At 39.0% G+C, this 24,594-nt stretch overlaps 1 protein-coding gene across 7 annotated transcripts in view; it reads left to right on the top strand.

The window, feature by feature from the left end:
* The window catches only part of ELF1 (E74 like ETS transcription factor 1), an 84,883-nt gene extending 60,684 nt beyond the window's left edge, over window positions 1-24,199 (top strand). For all 7 annotated transcript variants that reach the window (XM_058834510.1, XM_058834528.1, XM_058834500.1 and 4 more), the window contains 6 exons: window positions 3,224-3,331; window positions 3,923-4,087; window positions 8,909-8,992; window positions 11,998-12,190; window positions 13,256-13,723; window positions 22,505-24,199. In XM_058834510.1, coding sequence (XP_058690493.1) covers window positions 3,224-3,331; window positions 3,923-4,087; window positions 8,909-8,992; window positions 11,998-12,190; window positions 13,256-13,723; window positions 22,505-23,117 — 1,631 coding nt within the window. In that variant the 3' untranslated portion in view covers window positions 23,118-24,199. The remainder of the gene's footprint in view (window positions 1-3,223; window positions 3,332-3,922; window positions 4,088-8,908; window positions 8,993-11,997; window positions 12,191-13,255; window positions 13,724-22,504) is intronic.
* The last annotated feature ends 395 nt before the right edge of the window (window positions 24,200-24,594 follow it).

Genomic DNA, 24,594 nt, shown 5'->3' with positions numbered 1-24,594 from the left:
GTAAACTGCAGAGTGAGATGCAGACTGAGCTCAGGGTGGGAGCCAGACACAAGAGGCTGTGAACTGCCAACGTTTGGGATAATAATACCAGGGCCAAGCAGGCAATGAACAGTGAGAGATACTGTAGAAGCCCAGAATTGCTGGTCTTTTGGATAAGAAAGGAGAAGACAGGTGACAGCAGTGGCAGGGGATGGATGGACACAGAGAGGAAGAGGAAGACCTGCCTGTGGATGGACTCTGAGCCTATAAAAGTCCAGGTGTTCTTTGGCTGGACTAAAATAGCCCACCAGCGTGGGCTATTTCTGTGTCATTGTGCTGTGAATAAATGGCTTTATGGAACGAGACATCTGAGAATCTGCTGTGGTTTTGAGCCAGTGAGGGAACCTGGTCTGACTGTGGAGTGAGTGTGTGGGGAGCCAAGGGGGACACGTCAGTCACGGGAGCTGCCCACTCTGGAGGGGCTTTGACCCAACAGTGGCAGTCTCTGGCCTTGGGATGTCACTGCCAGGGAGTCTCATGAATGGTCAGACTGGGAAGTTTCCTTAACATGCTTATATTTTTTCTGAACAGCAAATCATATCAATTTCTATGTTTACATCATTAATATGGCTATTATAAATTCCTTTCATTAGTCTTCGATAGGGATGGTAAACTTCTAGCCATATGGCGTAATAGTGATGTAAAGCTGGTAGCCTCTTCCTCACCTGCTATTGTTCTGAGTGAAGAATTGTCTCTGCTCCATCACCTTGGTACTCGAAAGTCAGCAAGTGGGTTTGATCCTCCTGCAGCCCTTTCTGAGGAAAGAGCAGACAGCAGCAGCTCTCTCCTCCCTGCCTGCAGAACTGAGAACCTGGGGGTACCACTGCTGGCTTTAAAATTGTACATGATAAGCCAGCCGTGCTCCATGACTTTGACTGAGCTGGATTGTGGCAAGCTAACATTCCTGTCCACTCAAACAATGTCAGTAACTGAGAACAGCTGCTTTGGCAGCGCTGTGTGCATTTATATTTGTATGATGTGACATCCTTCTTGACATCTTGGTAGTGCTGGTAGATGATATGGGAAGTTCTCATCCAGATAAAGCTTAGAACCATAAGCATCAAGTCACCGCACCAGTCCAAGAGTGTACATGGCCACAGACTGAATGGGATGGGCACGCTCTACCTTCTCCTTCCTGATGGGCAGGCATTCCCTAGGGATGCTGTGTGGCTCTTGTGGCTGAGATGCCCTGGGTCTGAGCTCCTGAGCCTGTCAGCTGCTAAAATTGTCAGCGATTTGCTGCCCTGTCCTGCTTCCAAGGTCAGGACCTTAGTCCATACTCACTTTCTCTTCATGCTATCCTCCTCCCCAGCTCTGTGTTTCTCATCTTTTAAGACTGTTTGGAGATGTCAGCCAGAAGGTGCAGATCCTTAACTGTCTGAATGTCTTTGCCAGATATAGGAGGTGGTCCTGTAGAAAACAGGGTGAGTTGCTGTGTGGATCAGGGGTTCCCAGCACCCCTGATCCACAGTACTTTATTCTGCATTAGCCTGAGCCTCTTACACTAGAGGCTCAAGGAAAAACTCAGAAGGTAAGGAGGCTTCTGTAAATCACAGCTGGTGGAAGATCCAGCTGGTGGATGCCAGCGTTCATCTTTACCCTCTCATAATGATACAGTTGCTGAAGCTATAAACATTTGGGATGAAACTAGGGGGTTTTGTTTGGTTGGTTTTTTAAGGATGCAATTGCTTAGTGCTAATTGAAGTGGTTGCTTTGTTGTTGCTGTGATATTTTTAAGGTTAAAATAGAGAAATTCTATAAGTTATAAACTTGCTTTTGTGTGCAGAAATATTCCAATGTCACTACATTGTGTTTTAATGTGTATGTTTGCTTGCTCTGTTAGTCAGTGTGGTTTTTTGGTTTGGTTTTGTTTATTAATGTGACTGCCCCACCCAAAATTCCTCAAAGCCTAACAGGGAGAGAGAGGTGTAAAGCTTGTAAAAGTAACTGAGGTTTGTTGGTGTCCAAGGGAGGGGAATACTAATGCAGCCCTTTTTATCATTTTGATAGATGCAAGTGAATTCCTCAAAGTTGCATCAAATTCATGTCAAAGGATAAGGAAGTCCAGCCCAATCATTTCTATTCGACAAGCAGTAATTTCTAAAAGGATGCATTAAACAATTTTAAAAGTTTGTAGTACCAGGAACTGCCATCTATGTTATTTTTCATGCTACAGTTATTTTGAAAAAATCATCTTGTAAAGTCCTCTTCCAGTTAAACCAGTATTATCTTCTTGAACAGCTGTTATTTTGCAAAATGATATTGTATTGGATTTTTTTGTTGTGTACCACTAGATGATCTTACCATGTACCTTAAGCATTATAATTAATGTTCAGGAGCTTCGGGTTTATCTGATGGCTGCCTCGTGAGATTAATGAGAAATTGCTTAGAAGTCAAAAATTTTCAAAAGCTTGCCAACCTTTTATATTGCTTTTCGTGTTTCATGTTTGCTTTCCAGTGTGTTCTTGGAGCCTGCACTGTTAGCCCTACATGTAATTCCCATGAATTTGAACAGTTTAGGATTCAACTACACCTTTACATCACATGGCTTCTAATAGAACCTGTGAAATATTTTCTTGTCTCTCTTCCACACTAAATGACTGGATAGTTTTGATGGGCAACTCTTATTTATGGAATTCACTTCTGTTCATAGAACCACAGAATTTTTAGGGTTGGAAAAGATCTCTCAGATCATCAAGTCCTACTGTCAACCCAGAACCACCCCCATGCTCACCATTAAATCATGTCTTCAAGTATCATATCCACATGATTTTTTGTGGATATGACATTGGGGCACCATAAGAAGTTAGCAATATTGTGTTTTTAAATAATAATCTCTGGAATATTGCTTGTGGTAGTGATATTTCTTAGTTTCATGGGTGTTGTGTTTTAGTGCATGTGCTTGATCAGCAAAGAGAAGGATTAGAAAGATGAGGCAGAAACAAAGGGTTTGTTTTGGGTGTTTATACATGCAATCTGAAAAATGTACTGTACTAAATAAAAAAAATTATTGCAGTGTGCATTTTCTTCCCAGCTGATCTGTTGCTTCATATCTAGTACAAGATCATCTCTATCACTTTTTCTTTTTTTTTTTTTTCCTGGGATTGAAATAGGCATAAATATCATGTTAAGCTTTAAGTCTAGTTTGTAGCTTCTTAAGAATTTTTTTCTACCTTGCTTTTAGTTGAAGCATCTTGTCATAATGGAGATGAAACAATGGAAACAATTGAAGCTGCTGAAGCACTTCTTAATATGGACTCCCCTGATCCTATGTTGGATGAAAAAAGAATGAGTAAGTTTTTTTATGAAAATCCAATCTGTATTTGCCAGGTTTATTTGTGAAAGGAGGAGGGATTCACTGCAGCATGGTTGCATGGAATTGGTAAGATTTTTTTCCTAATTTCCAGATAGCCTTTATGTACGTAGTTTGAGTATCAGAAATCCAGTGTTGCATACAATGAAGGATTTCATTGCTATGCCAGAGTTGAACAGGAAAGGAAAGAGTCAAAGATTACATAGAGAAAGTGTGAATGAAGTTGGATGGTTTAGATTGCAGTGTTTTATTTGGTTGATGTTTATGCTGTCCGGATAAAAGAATATACATTTACATTTACAGATTGCCTTAAATACAAATGTGTGATCAGCAGATAATTGTGCTTTTTGTGGGGTGGGTTCTGTCTTTCAATTGTTCTGTTTTAGTGGTGCTTCTGCTTGCATAAAATGTTGTCGGTACATATATTGAATTATAAACCAGTCTTCTCTCACTTGAAAGACTGAAGTGTCATTGTTTGATTTTATTCTATGTTTGAATTTTTGCTCTAAAGCCAGCTTTTTAAAATTTTTTGGCTGTGTGAAAATACTCCTTTTGTCCCTTTCCCTTCAGCAACTATGTTTGGTGCAACGGAAGAGGAAGAAATGGTGCCTCCTATCACACATGTGTCAGTCACACTGGATGGGATCCCTGAAGTGGTGGAAGTTCACCAAACCCCAGACCCTTATACTGAGTCACCAGAGACTCCAGAATTTGAACAGCCAAAGAAGAAAAAAGGTAAGATGCTACCGGAGAACAGCAGTGTGGAGCAGGAGAGTAGTGGGTGGCATAGTCGCTTCCTTGTGGGTGTCTGGAACCATTCTGGGTGTCAAGCCAAAATAACCGAGTGAGCTCAGCCAGAAATGCAGGGAAAGCGTTTTCTTCCTTCCTAGTGTGAGCACATGTATGGGTGCTTAGACTAATGTCATAGAAGTCCGATGGCTTATCCTATGGGAATCTGTGCTTGTTCCTATTTATAGTTTCTTCTTCAGAGCAGAATTGCAATACAAGCCATGGAGCTTTTGCTGCTGGGAATACAGAAGTACTTTCATTAGCTTTTACTTAGCTTCAACTGAAGATACTTGATCAGTTCAGAATATGGGATGAGAATAGGGAGAGATTTTTACCTTTTCTTAAATATTACTAATTTTTTAATTATTATTAGTAGCTGCTTGCTACAGTAAGTCCCATTTGTAGTAGATTACATTTACATTGCGTAGGGATGTTCCACTGCAATCAGTGCTGTGCCAAAGAGTCATGAAGTGGTGTTAGCCAGATATTCTGCTCCTGTTTTCCCACCCTGCTTCAGCGTGGACCCCATTAGAGGCTCTGAAGCTGGTGTCTGCAGGAAAAGAGAGTCATGCTGTACATATAGATGTTAAATGCCCATGCAACAAATTAATATAAAAAGAAAAATAAACAAAGGAGCTTATGTTTCTGGAACTAATCCTAGGGCTCATCCTAGAATATGAGGACTTTAACAGGTTCCCCTGTGTAATAGCCTTCCAGAATAAGGCTTCTGCTATCCAGACATACTCCTGTGGAATAGGAGTGCGTTTTTGCTGCTACTTTTGATGCTAATTCCAAATGTTGGGAATTGTTTTGTGTGAGGGAGACCATATTGGCCTGTGAAGATCTTGGGGAAGCCTCCTGAGCCCCATGTGTGTCACAAGGTCTCATAGGGATGAATGGGTGTGGGTCAGCAAGTCTCTGATTCCCGTAAGAAAGCTGAACTGAAACTACTGTGGAGGAGAGCTTTACCAGCAGCTGCCTTGAAAGTGCTTCTGGGGAAGTACTGTGGCTGTGCACACTACTGTGAGATAACCAGCTGTAAGAGGATTTTAAATTGGGAGGGTTTTGTTTGTTCTTTTCTTCCCTTCTTCTTTTTAAATGTTGACTACTGTGTGGGTCAAAACAGGGAGCTGCTGTCTGCCAGACGTTTAACCTCTTTGGTTTGATGCTTTTGTGTTGTGCTTCTGCTTACTCCCACTCCTTCCTCCTCCCTAGGTATAGGTTAGAAAACCAGTTGCTTCACAGAAAATGTGTGTTTGTTTTAGAAAAAAAAAATGCTAGAAAAGATACATCAGCTCAGTGTGTCATTACATACTAGTTTTCAGTGAACTTGAGGCTTTGTAAAATAGATGGTATGGTCTGAGTGATGTAGAAGTATTACTTCAAAATGTCTGGGGATTTGTAAGCCATTGTTGTACAAGAATTGCTGCAAAATGTTATTAAGTTTGTAGTGCACTTTTGGATAATGTGCAGTGTGTGGGTGGGATTCATTTGGGGGTTTGTTTGTTTGTTTGTAGGGCTTTTTTTTTTTTTTAAGTACACTGTTTCCTTTCCTTTGGTCAGTTATGAGGTGTGGCAAAGGATGATGATCATTTTTCCCTGTCCATATCACTCATGATTTTATAAGATTTCTATAGATTTCATAGACTTCTAGCATGTATAAGCCATTAGCTAAACTTAGAGGGGTTCACAGTGCAGAGCATTGCCAGCTAACTGCGCCAGAATGGCACTGCCAAGTAGAGCTCCTCCAAGAGAATGTTCACCAGAAGCAATGTGGTGGTTTCACTTCCTTTCCTTTTGGCCTTACTGCTGCAGCAGGAGAGCTGTATCCACCCATCTGCTCAACTCCAAGCCCGTGTTCAGCATGATGTTTGTACTGATGATGAATGTCTGAGCACTGAGCTGTTCAGCAATGGATCAGAAAGACAGGAAAAACAAAGGGATGTCAGCCAAAGAAACCTGGAAATTTGCTATATTAATACCTTCTTTGTGTTTGCTGTGGAGGGTATCTGGCAGCAGGTAGTCACATAAGTTATGTACATCATATTTTAGGTATATGTAATTTATTTTGTTTATACATAAATTTTATTTTTAACGAAACTCACTGACATAATGCAAGAAAATGGATTTTACTTTTTCTGGTGTAGCATAAAATATTTAATCAGAATGAACATTTCACTGCCTAATATCAGCTTAATTTGTAGTAGGAATTTCTAACCTGAAGTGTTTTACAGCCATGGAAATAGGAAAGTGAAAATACCAATTGTAAATCAAATGAACTATCCAAAATTATGGTAAGCCCACATAAGGCTTAGCTCTTGTACATTTTTATCTTTCCTCTTTGTAAAATTCTCTCCTAAAAAGGAATTTAGTGATCTAGTCTGAAAAATAACAAATTCATGCTGTATTGAAGCAAAGGAGGAAGCATGCTAGTGCTTAATGTGCTTTTAAAAAATATCTTATTTTAAACAAAGGAAACATATCTGATGAGTCTCTGTTAGCTGGGTTTTTGATGGTATCAGTCAGTGCCTGGAGATTATAGCTCACAGTGTAATCTAAAACTATCCAAATAAAGTATCTCTAGCCCAGATATGCAGCAGTAACAGCAACACATTTCTGTAAACAAGTTTCAAATCCTTCACTGGATTTCTAATTTTGGATGGGCTTCTTACAGAGTCCTGAAGTAGTCTAGGCTAAAGAGAGAGAGCCTAGAATTGCTCTTGCAGTCGTATTCATATGTAGTAGCCTAGGTTATCTCTAATCAGAAGTGCATAAATTATATGGGATCAGTACTAGGAGTAGTTCAGGTGTGACCTAGTTCAGCTCTTATCCACTTCATTTCCTTTGAAGAACTGAACTCATTTAGACATAATGTCTAAATTACTGATATCAAAATAATACTCTCTACTCCTTAATGGCTACATTTACACCTGTTCAAGAGGGGAAATGAGACAACAGAGTCCTCCCACAGCTCTAATGGGGGAAAGCACTTAGCCAAATTTACTCTGAGGGACTTCTTGTGGGTTAGAAGCTCATCCATGCGATTGACTTCATCTAGGACATTTTAGGTAAAACAGACATTTCTGCAACTTGCAGTGGAGAAAAGCTGCTAAAAATGTACTCCAGTAGTTCTTTATTCTTTCATATCATGATATATGAATAAAACAATGTCAGAAGTTTTCCTACCTTCTTTCAAATCAAGGACAACATTACTGGCCAAAACAGTGGGTGTCATTTGTGTCCCATTCTGAGTCATGAATCCTGTGAATGATGAAAGCAAGAAAATTGGAGGACTCCAGGTTTAGTTTACTTAATATAGCTCTCTCAACTATCTGTCCCATGCCTCTCCTCCCCCATGCACTGTCAAAAAAAAGAAAAGGTACAAAGATGGACTTAACAAGACTGCTAATGTCAAAAAGTGAGTGCTTAAGCCAAAGTTTCTTACGATTTCTCAGTAGATACTGGAAGTTTAAGATGAAAGAAATAGTGCAGACTGTCACTGAGCTGGTTTTTTTTTAATTTTCAGACCTAGTGAAAAACCCTCTCTCAGTCTGCAGCAGAGCTGTTTCCTTACTAAAACAGCCCCTCAAAACAAAACCAAAACTGGAAAGTTACAGTGTATGAGCTTGCACAGACCTTTTGGTCTTGCCTTTTTAGAACATCAACTCTTTGGAAATGCAATAAATAGAGAGAAAAGAAAATTTCCTTTAGATTTTTAACTATGGCAGTATTCTATCTGAACTAGAAAGATGTTCCTCTGAGTCTTGCGTATGTTTAGTCTATTCTACCTCTTAAAAGATTATAGGTAATAATATAGGTAATGTCAATGTAGTAATGGGTCACTGCAAAGCCTGGTAAGATAAATTCTTACTTCATAAGGAAGTTCTGAAGGTTTCTGATTAATTACATCAGCTGTAAAAGCTGCCATTGCAGGGAATGAGAACTAATAAAAGAATAAGTGCAAGGTTTTATATTGAAAAATATTTCAGCATGACTTAGCTTTTTTGTTCCCTTTTGTGTTGGCAGTTAATTTTTCAACATTTTCAAACAAGTGCTCTTCATTTTTGTGATCAGTTCTAAGTAACTTCCTCTTTTCAGTCTTCCTCACCAGAGAGCCACCATGCTTATGACTTTAAAAACTGGTAGTTTTTCAGAGCCTGTTACTGGTTCTTCTGATCTTCATAAGCAAGTGATTTCCCTTTATCTGCAGTCACTCTAGAAAAGGTGTAAAAGACAACAGGACTGAAAAAAATGTTTGTTTGCTGTCAGTGTACACTTGCAATAGATTAAACAAGGAGACGAGCTTGTTTTGTCCTTAACTTCCATTCTGGCAATGAGTGAACATGATAGTGCTCTGTATTTTATTTACCTTTTCCTGTCTAAGCCCTTAGACATAGTTAATAGCTTATTTTTCTCATCTTGTCATTTCAAGTGCTCTTAGAAGTATCTGAATAGACAAAGAAATTTCCAATTTACATGGACTTAAGGAAAGTGCATTGTGTAGTCTTTTTTCAGAAGTACGGTAGGAGCATAGGAGGCCCATCCTGCTATAGAAAAAGAGATTCAGCACAGAACTAAGTTCCCAACTTACTAGAAATTAATATTTTTTTAAATTGGAGAAACAAATCTCTTTCCTTTCCCTTCCCCTTTCCCTTTCCTTCTTCCTCTTCTCCTTCCCTCTTCTTCCTTACTTTCTTCTTTTTCTTCTTTTTTTTTTTTTTTTTTTTTTCCTTAAGCTGCAGTTGACTTACTGGTGATTTATTTCAGGGAAGAAACCAAAACCATCTCGTTCTGAGTCCCCTACTACAACTCCAAACATATCTGTGAAAAAGAAAAACAAAGATGGAAAGGGTAAGTCAAAATAGTTGTGTCCAGAATTTTTAGGAGAGCATTGTTTCTGAGTCATCTGTAAAAAGAAAAAATGCACCAGTTTATTTCTGATGTAAACATAGGTTTTATGTTCAGCAGTGGTTAACATCTCAAGGCAAGGAAAAGATGAGCACATGAGTTTTCTTGTTGAAATACTCGGTTCCTTGGGAGAATAACGTATTTGTCACTTTAGTTGCAAGGGTTCTTGGAAACTCTTCAACATCCCTGCAGAGTTTGCTGTGTTTTGAATGAAGTCTTGGGGAGTGCTTTGCATTTTATTAATGCTTCTTAGGCTGTGGTTATTTTGACAGATGATCTTTGAAAATGTGTTCCATCTGTATGTGTCTAATTCTGCATGAGGCTAAGCAAGGCTGCCAACTGGCAGCAGGAACTACCAAGTCCTGAATTTTGAAAAAAAGTAATAGCACAGCTTGAACACTTGGGCAGAAAACTTGGGGGTTTGATACTTACATTCCTTCTGTATTTAAAAGGTAGAAATAAAAATAAATGCCACATAACTGATACAATAAATCATTTGCTCAGCCTGAACTGTTCAGTAGGGCCTGTGAGTTTTGTCAGCAGCTGGGTTGCTTTGCTATGGGGTCCAACACTGCCCCCGTGCCCAGGCTGGTGTTTAAAGGGAAGGCTGATTCCCAGCCCCAGTGAGCTGTGCTGCACTCAGTGGGAGCTGAGTGACCTCCCCTGTGTCACAAGTGCCTGCTGGTACACCTGGGGACAGATGTGCTCGCGTGCATGCAGTGCTTGCCAGGACAGCAGCCTAGCCAGTCCTGGACATTGGTAGCAAAACAATATCACGCTCTTGAAGTCAGAAAAATCTCTACTCTGACAAATGAGTATGTTGGGGTGTTTTTTCCTTTGGAAGAGGCATTTTCTGCAATAACAGGAAGAAAAACCTGTTGGCAATCAATAAATAATTTTACATGTTAATGCCTTCAATTTTAAATATGCATTGTTGTCTCTTCTTTTTTTTTTTTTAATTAAATCCCGATTTTTACGTAAAAATGAGAGGAGTATCAGAGGAATATCCAAGTGGTGCTCAAATGAAATCATAGAAAATGTGGAAGCAGCTAGCCACAAAATTTAAAGGAGGAAGAGTCTAACAGTTTCTGTCGATGATAGCAAGGATACTCCATAATTCACATTTGTCCATTGTTACAAAATTGCTAATTCTGAAGGGAATAAAATGGAGCATGTTGCCTGAAACCACTGCCTGTTACGAAAACCATTTGTTTTGCATTTTTAGGAACAGAGAATTGATGTAAAAACATAGTAATATGGCCATCCATGGCAGGGAAGCAGCTAGAAAAGCACAAGAGTGGCCTGTCTGTTACTTAGGGGGAACTTGTATGCTAAAATTACAAGCTCTCCATACAATTACATGATACAATGCATAGAAAAAATTGCATTTTCCACATATTTCTTTTTCTGCTGTGACTCAGAGAAGGTTAAATATTTTGTGTGTGAGTAAAGCAAACCTGTTTTTTGCAGCCAGTCCTCTCCACAGTGATTTTTAGTGGATAAGCAGTGACAGATTTTCAGGTTCCCTTGATGCAGCTGAGCATTTTTAGTCTAGACTACAACAAAAGCACTCTGGATTAGGTGGTAAATTGCTGGGAATGCTCTCACTCCTGTCTGACACTGTCTTGCCTAAGCAGTCTGTCTTTGCCTTTGGGGCATCTGAGGGCCAGGAGGCTGGTTTATGTAAGACGGGAGACATTTGTTGCAAAGGCAGTGTTTTTTTCTCTAGGAATGCTCATTTTTCAAGCTTCCACCTGCTGAAGGAGCTGCTAATGTTTTTGTATTGGCAGTGCTGATGATTTTGATGAATATTTGCTAAATATACTTTATAATATCATATTATAGGATTTTCAATTTTTCTCATTGAAAAAAAGGTCAGATTGATGGTCCTTAAAGTTGAAAAAAATCTGCTGGGCTAAATTGAAGCTATGAGAAGAGATCCTGTCACCTTCTGATCTGCTGGGTATCATTTTTTGTGAAACTTCAGCACATGCTATCCTTGCTGTTTTTGCACAGCTACTTGTGGGAGGTGATACACGTTTTTTCTTGGTTTCTCAGACTAACAACTAAGAAGCTTATGTGAAGCGTCAGATTCCCAAAAGAACATCATATACCAAAAGCCTTTAAAAAAAGCAGGAAAAAGGGTCTCATTAGCTGTATGGTTTTAGACTCCTTAAATGTGGTTTTGGAAGAAAAAAATTGCAAATTTTGTGCTAGTTTTAAGTATTCACAATCTGTGATTTTAATACTCTTTCTTTATATGTGGTAAACACTGAACAGATGTGATGAATTTCCATATAGAAGTGTTTGTCCCTGCTTATTTGTAAAATGAAATTTGAATGTTGTCCACCAGCAAGCACAAACATTGACTGGATTAAAAAAAAAATTACCTTTTTCTGTACTTTGTTGTTGAAGGTTTGCCTGCCTCAGCACATATCACTGATTGTTCCACATAAATCTCATTGTTAAAGGCAAGGATCTTGTTTAGCCTTTTAAAGGATTATAACACTCACCTCGATTCAGCAAAACATTTAAGCAACAGCTTAATTTCCAGCATTTTTAGGGGATAGAACTGAACATGTTCCTTTTCAAGGTAAAGTGACTGCTTCTGTAATTGGATTAGGCAGGAGGGAAATGGGCACATGGGTGACTAATGCTGTCTAATGTTGGTGGTCCTAATGGAGTGGCAGTAGGTTACAGAGTGGCTGGGGTATTTGGACACCTAGATTATGATAACTCACAGGATTATAATAACTTCCCTTCCCATGCTCTTCCATCACTATTTCCTAGTCTTGATTATATAGTATAATGTATTTTGTAAAGATACCAACTTCTTAATTTTAAGATTATTTGCATAATTATATAAAATATGGCCAAGTAACTATTTTGTTGTTGCTGTTTTTTTGGTGGGTTTTTTTTGTTTCATTTCTGAAATTCTTTTATTCTAGGAAATACAATTTATCTCTGGGAGTTCTTACTAGCACTGCTCCAGGACAAAGCTACATGTCCTAAATATATCAAATGGACTCAAAGAGAGAAGGGCATTTTCAAACTGGTCGATTCCAAAGCTGTGTCCAGGTTGTGGGGAAAACACAAAAACAAACCTGACATGAATTATGAAACAATGGGTAGAGCTCTCAGGTATGTGCATTTTTAATAGCTGACTGTTTTTGTTCCATTAAATATCTCATCTAATTTGAATAACAGAAAAATCTAGTATTCTGTTAGTTTGGGAAATGAAAATGTTATTTCAGCAAAATAACTTAGCTAACTAAAAGTAACCCTCACTAACCTCAATTCCAAGTAAGTCGCCTTCAGTTTCGGCATAGGCATTTTTCAGTACTGCTGCAAAACTGCATCTTCACAGTCACACACAGACTTAAGTAAGAGGCTGAAGATTTCAAGTGGGGCAAATCTTTTATATAAAATTTGAATCTCTTGTGAAAAATCACCAACATTCATGCGTTTTCATCAAATTATTTCTACTTGTTGCATATGATTCCATCTCCAGTGGAAAATACAGTTTTAGAATTCAGTTCTGGCTTCACTTCTCTGAACTTGTGTGTACATACAGTTCTAAAACATAGAATTATGTGCCACTGCCTGTCAGACTGGGAGTTTTCTCATACACAAAATCTGTGCAAAATAAGTAGACAACCATGGAGCTTCAGTCTTAGCAGCTGATTGATAATTGTCCAGCTGAGCTGCATGCATTTCATTTCCCCTCACCTTGGTGTGCATAATTTCAAGTCATCCTACTAGTTTGTAAATATAACAGAAACAGTACCCTCCTGTCCTGTTCCCTTCACTTTGTTGTAGCGAAAATGTCTGCCTGTGCTCACTGGTGAATAAACACAAATTCTGATAATTGGAAGAACTGTAGGGGTCAAAAGGAAAATTGAAAGTTTTGTGCAACTTTTTACAAAGTGTGAGTTAATAGCAGATCTGCCAAGTCATGGAGTTCTCTCTCTCCTCAGAGTTACCTATGTTTGAAGTTAAAAGGTAGCATGAAATATCAGTAAAAAAAGAGTTGTTTGAGGGGAAAAAACTACATTATTAAATTGGCCATTTTTTATAATGAAGAAACTAGACACATAAAATTTTTTTGATTTGCTGGCGCTGTGTTTATTTTCTGGGAGTTTGGTTGTTTGGTTTTGTTTTTGGCAAAAAAACCTGTGTAACTTGATGTGGATGCACTTTAAACAGATACTATTACCAAAGAGGAATCCTTGCTAAAGTAGAAGGTCAGCGCCTGGTATATCAATTTAAAGACATGCCAAAAGATCTCATCTATATTGATGATGAAGATGCGAGCCCTAGCACTGAATCATCAGATTCAACTCTGCTCTCACCTGCTGTGGCCAACAGAAACCAATCAAGCAGAACTAGAGCGTCTGCAAATGCAGGAACAAAGGGAGGATCAACCTCAGTGGTAAAAACAGGAAACTCAAAGCCTGCTAAGCTGAAGGAGCAAGTAGAGGTTGTACAGCAGCAGACACCTGGCTTGACTTCTGAAGTTTTGAGGACAATGCAATCTCCACAGCCAGTACAACCCACTCAGCTTTTTCGGACAGTTCATGTAATGCAGCCATTGCAGCCCCTCACAGAAGGACAAGCAGCTGTAACCAGTAATGTTCCAGATGAGTCGTTAAATTCCTCAGTTCAGAATATAAGGTAAGAAAATGTACAGAAAATAAATATTTGAATAATAGTAAATTCACTGGATGATGGCTAGATATACTTGATTCTTTGTTTTACTTCCAAGAAATGCTAGTCTTCCAGTTTGATTGAAGTGAAATGATGTCTTTGTGGGTCATCCTAGGAATTTGAAGTTACAGCATAATATGACAGGTACACACATAAGCGTACTGCTTGTGGTGAAGGGAAGCTCATCTTTTCCATGGTGTTAGGCCTGATGCATATCATTTAGAAAGTAAAAACACACAATTTCTCTTTAAAATTGACATGGTCAGTTCTGTCCCACAGTAGAAGCTATGTTTTCATGTCTGTTTTTACGCTGGTGTCTTTACTTTTGAATTTTACATGGTAGGTCTGCATGATACCTTCAAAATTATTTTTCTTTGTAAGAATTTTTGTCATCTTTTGCATCCTTTGTATTGTCCCCAGTTACAAGGATAAGCTCCATATTACCTGCTCTAGCATTTTGCTGCTGTTACAAGAACAAGTTCTTCCAATTTTGGGAAACAATTAACAGAACAGTCCTTTGGGAGCTGTGCATCTGCAGACATTTGGGAGACAGTCATGCTTCCATACTTAATTTGTGAGTCAGCTAACACTACACAGCACTTAAGCATCATGACTCTTTTGCACCTACCCCTTAATAGTAGGATTTACTTGTAAAAATGGACAAGGGCAATATAGTAAAAGGAAAGTAGTACAGACATAATTGAGGCTATACCAAACCATAAAAGTCAGCACAACAATAATACTAAACATGAATAGTGGGAAAGTTCAGCAATTTGCAGAGTTAAATAGCTTCAGGGTAGACCTACACTAAATTATGGATGACCAACAGTATCAGTAATATAGATGGTATGAGGAATGGTAACAACAATAACAGAAGTATCTGTAAGACTTAAGACAGGCAAGAAGTCCAGCCTAACATTTGGAAAACTATTCAGTTACATTATGACATCCAATTATTGTATTACAGTATCTCTCAGTCAGACCTTGGGTAATAAGCTAAGGGAAAAAATAGTAGAGATGATACATGTGTGAAGTTCAAATGAAACAGGAGCCTTAAATCCTTAGAGTTCTGTTTTACGTTGGTTCTCATCCATTGTTTTTAACCAGAACATTATTCCATGAAGTCTCCAGCTGTGCTTAGCCAAGATGACAAAGTGAAGGAGTTAAAAAAGAAGCATCAAACCTTTTCAGAATGGTATAGAAGTACGGCTGATTAAGAGAGTTTATACTAAAGGGTCTGAGCAGTTAGAGTGAAAATACAAACTACAATCCAGACTTTTTTAGTGTGCTTTTAACTAGGTTGGGACAAGCTGCAAATAAGGTGCCCATGTCTCCTGTGCAGTAGACAGTACCCATTCCAGGTTCTCAAATACAATTTATGACAGATATATTTCTGCTCAGCTTCAAAGGGCAAGCTTCAGATCGTTAGTTGAGGTAGAATGACACACTGAACATATTTCAGAGCATATGTTTTAGGTCTTGTTTTATAATAAGGCTGAAACAAAAGTTTGTTCAGACAGTTGTAAATCTTTGGCAGATGAATGTTTGTATACGCATTCTGAATTGCTGCAGCAGGGCTTCCATAAGCCCTGAAATGAATGATCTGCATGATTTGAAAATGTACAGTGGGTATGACTGCCATTGTAGACTAAGAACTTTCAAACCTTCTGATGTATGCACACACTCTGTGGGGTTGTGGTTGGGGTCACTTTATACTGTGGGAAGCATGAGGACAAATAGCAGCTTTGGTTGTTTGGAACAGCCAGTTGCTGTTCAGTGGCTGGGGCATATAAATTGTCAAGATAATTTCGGCGAAACAGCAACAAGGATCCGGTAATGATCCTCAAAAGGTTTTCTGATGGTTAATGGTTGGGTTCTGCCTTGAAGCATGAACATCTTGAACCCATATAATTTGTCTTATGCAATTTAATTTCTAAAGTTTTACTCATGTAAATGTTCACCCCTCTTCTTCATGGAAATAAATGTTTTTCCTTCTGCAGCAATTTGCTTCTGTTCTGTTGTGAGAAGAAAAAAATTATAGAGAAATTATTGAGCATCTTTGAGGTCAAACAATTGGTTTCTTAACACTTAATCACAGCCTTCAGAGAATGTTTGAACGTGCATCTTCTCTGCTTCTTGGTAAAAGAATCGTATTTGAAGATTGTTGTGAAGTGCTTGTGTCATCATCCCTGACCTGCACTAGGCAGCACTGCCCGGTACAGACCACTTCCAAAGCATCACTGGGAGAGTGTTGCAGCCCAAGGCCCAAGTTCCCCAAGGCCTCCTGGCATTTCTCAAAGGAATGGGTATGTCAATGTAAATCTGTGGTTGGCTCTTCACAAAACAGGCAGTGACTTCATTTATAGCTGCACAAAGCTTGTTTCTTACTCTGAAGTGGAAAGGTCTTGGCTTTTGGATGGCTTTTGATGTGCTTTTTGGACAAGTTTTGGTGCTGCTCTATGAAAAGAAGACAAGAAGTGTTACTTACAAAGGATAAAAGTCTCTTCTTTAGCCCCAGTGCTTAAACAGAAAGGCTGTGATGTACTAACTGAGGCTTGGGAAACAGGGCAGGAGCAGGGTCTGGTCAAGCAAATTGCGTTTTGCTGAGTGAGGAAAACATCTGGTATCCCCAGTGGGAATATTCAGAATTGTAAACACCCTGCTGTTCTGCAGGTCTAACTGTTCTGGCTCGGTATGTGCAGGCACAGTAACTGCAGACTCTGGTCATGCAACTGGGAGCTGAGTTTGGTACCACGTTTCCAATGAGAAGATAAAATAAAAAATGCCTCTCTGGATGAGCAATTTATTGCTTAATTTTTCTGATGAGACAGCTTTTATGAGGCAGAAAAAGTTTCTTTGAGTTCTGTGCTTGTAAATTATTCTGTTTAAAGCAGAATAACTGACATAGGTTAACCAGAATACCTGGATTATTGGAGTAATTGCGTTTTGCCTTGAAATTAGGAGGCACTAGCCTGGCATTCATCTATGTGTACATTGGCTCATTATAAGCATTAAAGGGCATCCTTTCTGTTGCTGCAGAAAGTGCACCTCTCCTGTTGGGCTAGCGACTTACCTTGCCTAGGGCATCCTACAAGGCTTGTCCATGTTTGGACAAGTAAATTTCTCCCTTAAATGATGAAGACTGCAGATAAAGACAGATGCATTTTCATTTACCTTTAATCTAGAGTAGTAGTGATTTAAGATGGAGTGAAAAGAGATTCTTACGTTACTTTCAGTTCAGAGAATATCATATAGGGAGTAATTTTAAGTTATATGCCTGTCTCTGTTATTGGCTATATGGGACATGGCTGAACCTTCTAGCTGGCAGATCCATATACCAAGAAACTTGCAATTAGCTGACTTCTGACAGGCCCTGTGCAATGTTGCAGCACATTTCAGGCTTTAATCTGTTTCTGTCAAAATTCAGCTCACTGTTTCTTTTCTGCACTTGCAAGTTGTCATTGTGTTAGCTTGGACAGAGCACATTAGAAGACCAGAATCCTGACTCAGTTTTGTAGCTGGGAGAAAGCTAATACAGGGCACAGAGGATCAATGGAATATGCTCTCTGTGTTCACTTCTGAACAGGAGAACCTTGAAATGATGAATCAGCCACAGTTTTTGTCTTGATCTTTTTACAACCTTCAAGGTAGAAAATTACTTCTGAAGGTGATACAAGTACACATTGCATCCTGATTCAAGGGGAGGAGGAAGTAGCTGAACATGAACCATGTTTTTTCAGGGCATGAGCATTCTGTGTAACAGTGATGAAGCCAAGAATTCACCAACACCATGTATTGGCCCCAGTAAGCAGAGTCAATTGCCTTTGAAGGTCACGTGTACCCAAGCAAACACATGCTTTCTGCTGTTGTTCCAAAATCTGTTTCTGTGTCCAGGCTGTGATGCTTTGGTGGTCTGACTGCAGCAATGCTGATGCTGAAAAAAAAATAAAATTGTCTAGCAGGAGTTTATCAACTATGAAAATGTGACTACAGCTGCTATTTCAAATGAAGTGTCTTCATCTCATACTTTATATAGACATTGTCTTGCATAAGTTGCACAGTGAATGTCACCATTATTTTCTGTAATCATCTTTCACACCCTATCTCTATTGGCTTTTGCTTAAGCTCACATAATCCCACAGACACTGAGAACCAGTCTGGCACTGTCCAACTGAGATTTTGCATTGACCATCCAATTTCAGTCGCTTTTTCTTGAATAAGAGAAAGAGTCCCATCTGCATGATGTCAGTTGGCAGCTCATCACTCCTGTGCCATTTCTATAGGTCTCCTGAATAAAAACCATCACAGGTATAAGTCTTGGTAAAGGGCTCCCTGGGACTTGATGGGGAACATGGGCAAAAGATGACAACAGCAGCTGAGGACTTGCAGATAACGAGAAACAACTTCTGAAGACCTTCCTTTGATTGGCCACCATCAGCGCATGTGCTTTGCTTCTGTTTGTCTTTAGCCAGCAGTCTTCTGTCAGTGCTCCAAATGCAAGCCTGCAGTTTTAAAAGCTCTCCAGCACACTGGTAGTAGGATTGTTGGATCTGGCTCACTGCTGCCATAGCCTTCCCCAAAGGAAGGGAAATGGGATTGTTACAAAGAGCTCAGCTCTGTAATCTCTTAAGTGAAGGCTTGACTGCAATCCAGGTTTCAGGTTGCTGAGGAAAAATGTCCTTCCTGAGGGAGATGCAGAAATAGGCTGATGTGGTCTCAGTGAGCTTCTACAAGAAACTGTGATTTAGCTTACAACAGGGCGTGTTTCTCAGAACACATTTCCAATATGGACAACTTCTATCACAGCAAAGACTTTAGTTATAGCCAAACATTTTGATTTTCCTGCAGCTGAAGAAGACCTTTTCTTAAGCCCACTTCTGATTTAATTTCTGAGATATTCAAGAAGGCAGCTACAGAAATAGTGTCATTTAATCAGATTAATTTTTTTTCTACACAATAAGAAGATATCCATAGGTGCTCTTTTTCCATGTCTTTGGCACTGCTGAAAGAGGTGGACCTTCTGCAGGTCTGTTAGTAGCAAAGTTCCTGAGTTTAAATTCTGGTAACTGTGCAGTTTTGAAAAATTCTGGAAAGAAGACTGTTAGACTTTGTGGTTCAGTAAAAAAGACACCTTGAGCACTGAGTCCTCTGCCTTTGTCCTCTCATACCTCTCTTTCTGTATATCTTAACATTGCTTTGTTTCATTTTATTACTCTGCTGTGAAATACTTGGTTTACCTTGGCTTGCTTCAGTATTTTTGGTATCTTCTCCATATCATAAATTTAACATAAATTACCATAAATAAACCTGTTTTTCTTGCCTGTCACTATTTACCTCTTGATGAGCTAATAAGATATTGCACAATTCTAGGCCATTAACGGTAAAAAATGGCCTAATAAATAGATTATCATTTTCTGCCAAGCTAAAATGACTTCAGAATTTTTGTCATTCTTTTCTCAGTTGTAATCAGATTGTTTTATGGCAGCATTTCCTTTCCATCACTGTTGCTCAATGTTCTTGTTCTTTTTGAAACCTCAGCAGCAACTCTTAAAATAATCACCCAAAAGATTTGTACCTTAGAGAAGAAAGGCTGTTAGCAAAATGCCAGTGAAATTCAGAAACATAGCAAAATATAGACTTAAAAGCACCTAAAATAGTGTAGCACAGTGTTAATAAATTGCCTTAATTATTGTGTACTTTTTTTTTGTAAAACAGACAAAATTATTAACCAAACTGTATCTTTTCCAATAGTATTTAAGGCAAATTGTTTAGGCAGATAGATTTTTAGTTAGTAATCAGGTTTAATAATTAAGACAAATGTTTTGCTTGGCCACTATTAGCATAAATAAATATTCTTGTACAGATACCTGGTGCATGCTTCCCTTGTAGTAAGTTCCCACTGTGTGTGTATGCACAGGTCGATACATGTGTGTATCATATATTGGTATTTTGGCTGATGGACAAGACAGCACATCTGGAGTAAAAGGCACGGGACTGCCTTTCAAGAGAAATAAAATGGCTTAAGATTAATATGCAGATACTAGAGAGTGCTGAGACAAATGTCTCTCAGAGCTGTTGCTCCTGGTGCTTTACAGATAGATACCTGCATTGATTAGATGCAGTTCACACATTTTGAGCTTATCCTTCAAAGCCACTTGGCAGCTAGCAGCTTTTATTTTTACAAAACAACAACAGAACAAGGAAGTAGCTTCAAGGTAATTATTGGAGGGCATACCAGCACAGGTTAGCAGCTTCAGCCCCTGCTTTCAAAATTGCCACTATTGAGTCATTCATAATCCTTCAAACTCAGGTAAGTTTCCTCATGGATTAAAGAACTGGCTTGGTATCTATTCTGATACTTTTGATGCTTTTCTAATGGCAGGTGTCACTTATCTCTTCTTCATAGCTGTTCCACTTGCATTGCTGGTCTGTGCAGACTTTCCTGGGTTGAGCTGTACCTATCTGACAATTTGATTTTATTAGAAGTTTATTTAACTGTAGGTAGTTTACTTTTTAAATTTTTTTAAAGAACCCAGTGGATGCCCTCATCCTGTTGCTACTTCTGACACAGACGTTAGTGAATTTTCTGTCAAGGTCCCAGGGGAATTTCTGGGGGAAGAAAAAAGTTAGCACTGATAACCCTTAGGAGACTTGGTATGACACTTGCTACTGTCATTCTGAACCTTGCACTTTAGTCTTGGTTGTTGGTATTTGCTGTGCCAGCACTAAGTTCTCCAAAAGTTTGAAAGAAAGAAGCAGTCACTCTAGCTGGTGCTTCACCTTCAACCAGACACATTTCCATGAGCTTCTTCCTCAGGATTTCTTCCATTGTGTGAAAAAAGAGCTCCAGATTGACTCTGGTGTGAGTCACATCAAATTTTGTGTCATGGTTAGGATGGCCACTGTGATGAGACCTATGTGGGAGCCTCATTCGCAAGGATTAGGATTTGGTTTGCTGTAGCAGCATTGCTGGGTGATGCAATCATCTTTCGTTGGAGGAAGGGAAAGCTACAGATGGAAATTTTGTTTCTTGTGTTACCAAGCCATATGGGAGCTGGGGAAAACATTGCCTGTAGCAGGAACTGGCAGCTAGAGGATGCTCAGGGAAGCGCCTATGTGCTCTGAGCCTGATACCAGCAGGGTTACCAGGCCTGCTCTTGCTGGAGCAGTCTTTGGAACTCAGGTAGAAGCCTTTCCCAGAGGACTGTGCGAGTGGGACATGAGAAATCCTCTACATATATTCCTGCACTTGTCTCTGCACTAAGAAAGGGGCAATGCAGCTCCCTGTGCAGCTGGACTATGGCCAGCAGCAGCATTTGCATCCACATTGTCCGATAGCTTCAGCACCACCTAAGTCCTGCTTTGGTAAGCTTTTTGTTGCAACTGTGGTAGCCAGAGTATGGTTTTAAATTGAAGTTTTGAATACGCTGAATTGGATTGGGCTGGTCAGTGGCTTAATGCTGACATGTAAGCTTTCACAGAGCTGTGAAAAATGAATCCTGTATGGGTAGAAGGACTGTAGAATGCAGGACATTCCATGGTTGATGTATGGCAGGCAACCCTTAGAGCATATCTCAGGTCCAGTCTTCAGAAAGAAGAGCAGGCAATATTGTGCATTGGACATTAAAGTACAAATGTTGGCAGTAAATTGCTTTCCATCTAAAGTGATTTCAGCATGGGTAGAAATAAGCTAGGAAGTGGAGATAGTTATTTTTTTTATTATTATTTTTGAGAAAACACAAGAGAGAGCTTAAGATTAAAAAGGGAGAGGAGGGCAGGTAGGATTAAACATTGAAGAGAAGCAGGAAGATTGGAGAGAACTCTGCATGACGAACAGAAGGAAGGAAAGATTGCCAGAGACAGCATGGCACAGTGGCATGGAACAAGGAAGTAGTAACTGTGGCAGTTACCCTTCCGTCCCTTCCTCTCTCCCTCCCCTGGTAACCCTTTATGTTTTCTGAGGTTTTTGTTTTCTTTTTCTTTAATTTGTGTGACTGGAGCATGTTTCCACATTTAAGTCAGCACTGTGTACTGCAGCAATACAGCCTTTAATCCTCTAATGTCCCCACAGCTCTACATCTATTGACAGTAACGTGGTACCCAAGTCTGTTAGCCTGCAACTGATGGAATCACCCTAACTTAAAATGATGTTTTCGAAGCAGGTTCTGATCAGTTGTTTTACCAGAAGGTGTGTGTGAGCCTGGCAGACGGAGTGCTGTGTCCTGTGAATGTGGCAAGGTTGTGCCCAGACAGTACTGTTTGCTATTGCTACCATGTGGATACTTTTGAATATAGTTAAATGTATATGTGGATGTCAGGACAATTTTAAGGCCTGACTTATGAATTATTTAGGCTTATAATTTATTAATTACTTGGCGTAATTTTTGAAACTGATGGCAGATGTCTAGTGGGTTGTGCTTTTGATATTGGTCAATGCTTGAGATTAAGGTCTTGGATGTGATTCCCAGGTTTCCTGATGAACCAACTGAATGTTTCAAAGGTAGGCTGTTCAGCATTGGCAGTATTGTTCATGCAGGGTACCTTTACTTTGGGAATTGTCTTGCTGAATTCAGGGGTCAGGTCCAGTTCTTGTTTTATTAGGAGAGATTCTGATATCTCTTTTGGAAATGTTGGGCAAATTAAATGTTTTTGATCCCAACTGTTTTTTTCTGTAGTAAATCTATAATTATTTTTTCAAGATGCAGCATGGAAGTGTTCTGACCCAATAATCTTCTCTAACCTTACCAGGACCTTACAGACTCCAACCCAGGTTCCAGTGGTTGTTTCTCCTGGAAATCAGCAGCTGCATACTGTAACACTCCAGACAGTGCCTCTTACTACAGTGATAGCCAGCACAGATCCAGCCTCAGTACCAGCAGCACAGAAATTCATTTTACAAGCCATTCCTACTTCCCAGCCCATGACGGTTCTTAAAGAAAACATCATGCTACAGTCTCAAAAGCCAGTCTCACCTCCTTCCTCAATTGTGCTGAGCCCAGCACAAGTTCAGCAGGTGCTCACCAGCAGCGTGCAGACAATTTGCAATGGAACAGTCAACATGGCTTCATCTCCATCCTTCAGTGCCACCACCCCTGTGGTGACGTTCTCGCCCAGCAGCTCACAGGTGGTGTCTCAGCCATCGGGCACGGTGATCACTTCAGTCATTAAAGCACCAGACACGAAGCAGGTTGGCTTACAAGAAGAGGAAAAGGAGGAGAGTGACAAAGTAGAAGATACTGAGCAGTCAGAGCAGAGAATCCAGCAGCAACCATTTGTGATGGTAGTGTCCAGTTCAAACAATTTCCCATCTAACGTGCAAGTGAAGCAAGAAAATGAGCCATTGGAACCCAATTCGTATTGATAATTAAATAATTAAAAAAAAATAAAAATAAAAGACCCTGTGGATGATTATTTTCATAAATGTGATGGGACCTTTTCAGTTATGTATATATGATTTGATTCTGAAGCATGAAGTTGCAAAGCTACTTAATTTCTGCAGTTAATTCTTAGAATTCATGCTTTAGGATGGATTTTGATTTTCTGTTAATTGCTAAATGTTATCATATAAATAAAATTATATATTACTCATTTTTCAAAGTACAGGCATGAAGGAACATGCTTTCTATGCTATGAAGACTTTCTCCTGAGGTAATTGGCCAAAGTTTCAAACTTCTCTCTTATTTTGTTGTCAGTCTGTTGCCGATTTACATTGCAGTAATGTTATTGTAACCTTTTCTGTTTAATCTGTATGTGTATCACCTTTGGAAGCAGCAGTTAGTTTTAGTAAGACAGTTTCATTCCATGTGTTTGAATTTTTATGATCGAGTATCTGTTTCATATCAGTGAATGACATCAGTTTTAGACTTTGATAACCAGGTATCCTCTTGCATTTTTTGCAGCACAAGCTCTTGTGCATGCAAAATTGAATATACACTCCTATTGAGAGTACTCAAAACATATATTCCAGTAATGGACAATGCCATGTCTATATTTTATATGAAAACATCAGATATATTTAATTACAGAAGCTAACGGCATCACTACAGGTGCAAATGTTTCATGCCATTTTGCAACTATGAAGCTTAACAATCTTGCTTTCTACTTCAGATTATTTTGTAAGGGGGGAGGGAAATTAAATATATACAATTTATGCAGGTTTTTGGAGATTAATACTGCTAAGAGCTCTTGGTTTTGATTGTAAATACTGTATATTCAATGTTGCAGGGAAGTTTCTTCAGCTAATTTTTTTCCATACAAATTTTTGATAGATGCAAATAAGATCAATAAGATCGTTATGTTTAGAGGTCTAATGTTATATGTATTCATATTACTGAGTGACTTTGTATTTAAAGACAAATTTTTAAATGATGGAGCCCATTGAACCATGGGTCCTTCTTTTGTATTTTTAATTGGTTTATTATGAAAATAAATCAAATGCAAAAATATTTTTTGTATTTACTTTGAAATATTTTTTATTATTATAATGTTTTGACAATTGTTATAAATAACTAAAATACAGTGAGGAACAGGACAATGTGATTAGTCAGTGTGGGTCTGTGGTGGAACACAAGCGATTTACAAATCACTTCTGAACAGACTTTAACATAGTCAGTGTGCTGTCGGTATCCTTTGAAACAGCAGTAATCTATATTTTTGTAGCTGAAGTGAAGGTTGAGCTAAATCCAGGAACTGGACTTAAACTTCTTTTCCATCACTTCCCAGTACGTTACAGACAAACACAAAATTTTGAGCAAAATTCACAAAGCTTGTTGTAGCTTGTATGATACAACTGACAGCCCAAACTATTAGGGCTTCAAAATCTTGTATGTTGTAGTTTT

This window comes from Poecile atricapillus, chromosome 1, assembly GCF_030490865.1.
Source record: "Poecile atricapillus isolate bPoeAtr1 chromosome 1, bPoeAtr1.hap1, whole genome shotgun sequence".
Taxonomy (NCBI): Eukaryota; Metazoa; Chordata; class Aves; order Passeriformes; family Paridae; genus Poecile; species Poecile atricapillus.
The sequence above is the reverse complement of the archived record's forward strand: the minus strand, read 5'-3'. Positions and strand labels throughout refer to the sequence as shown.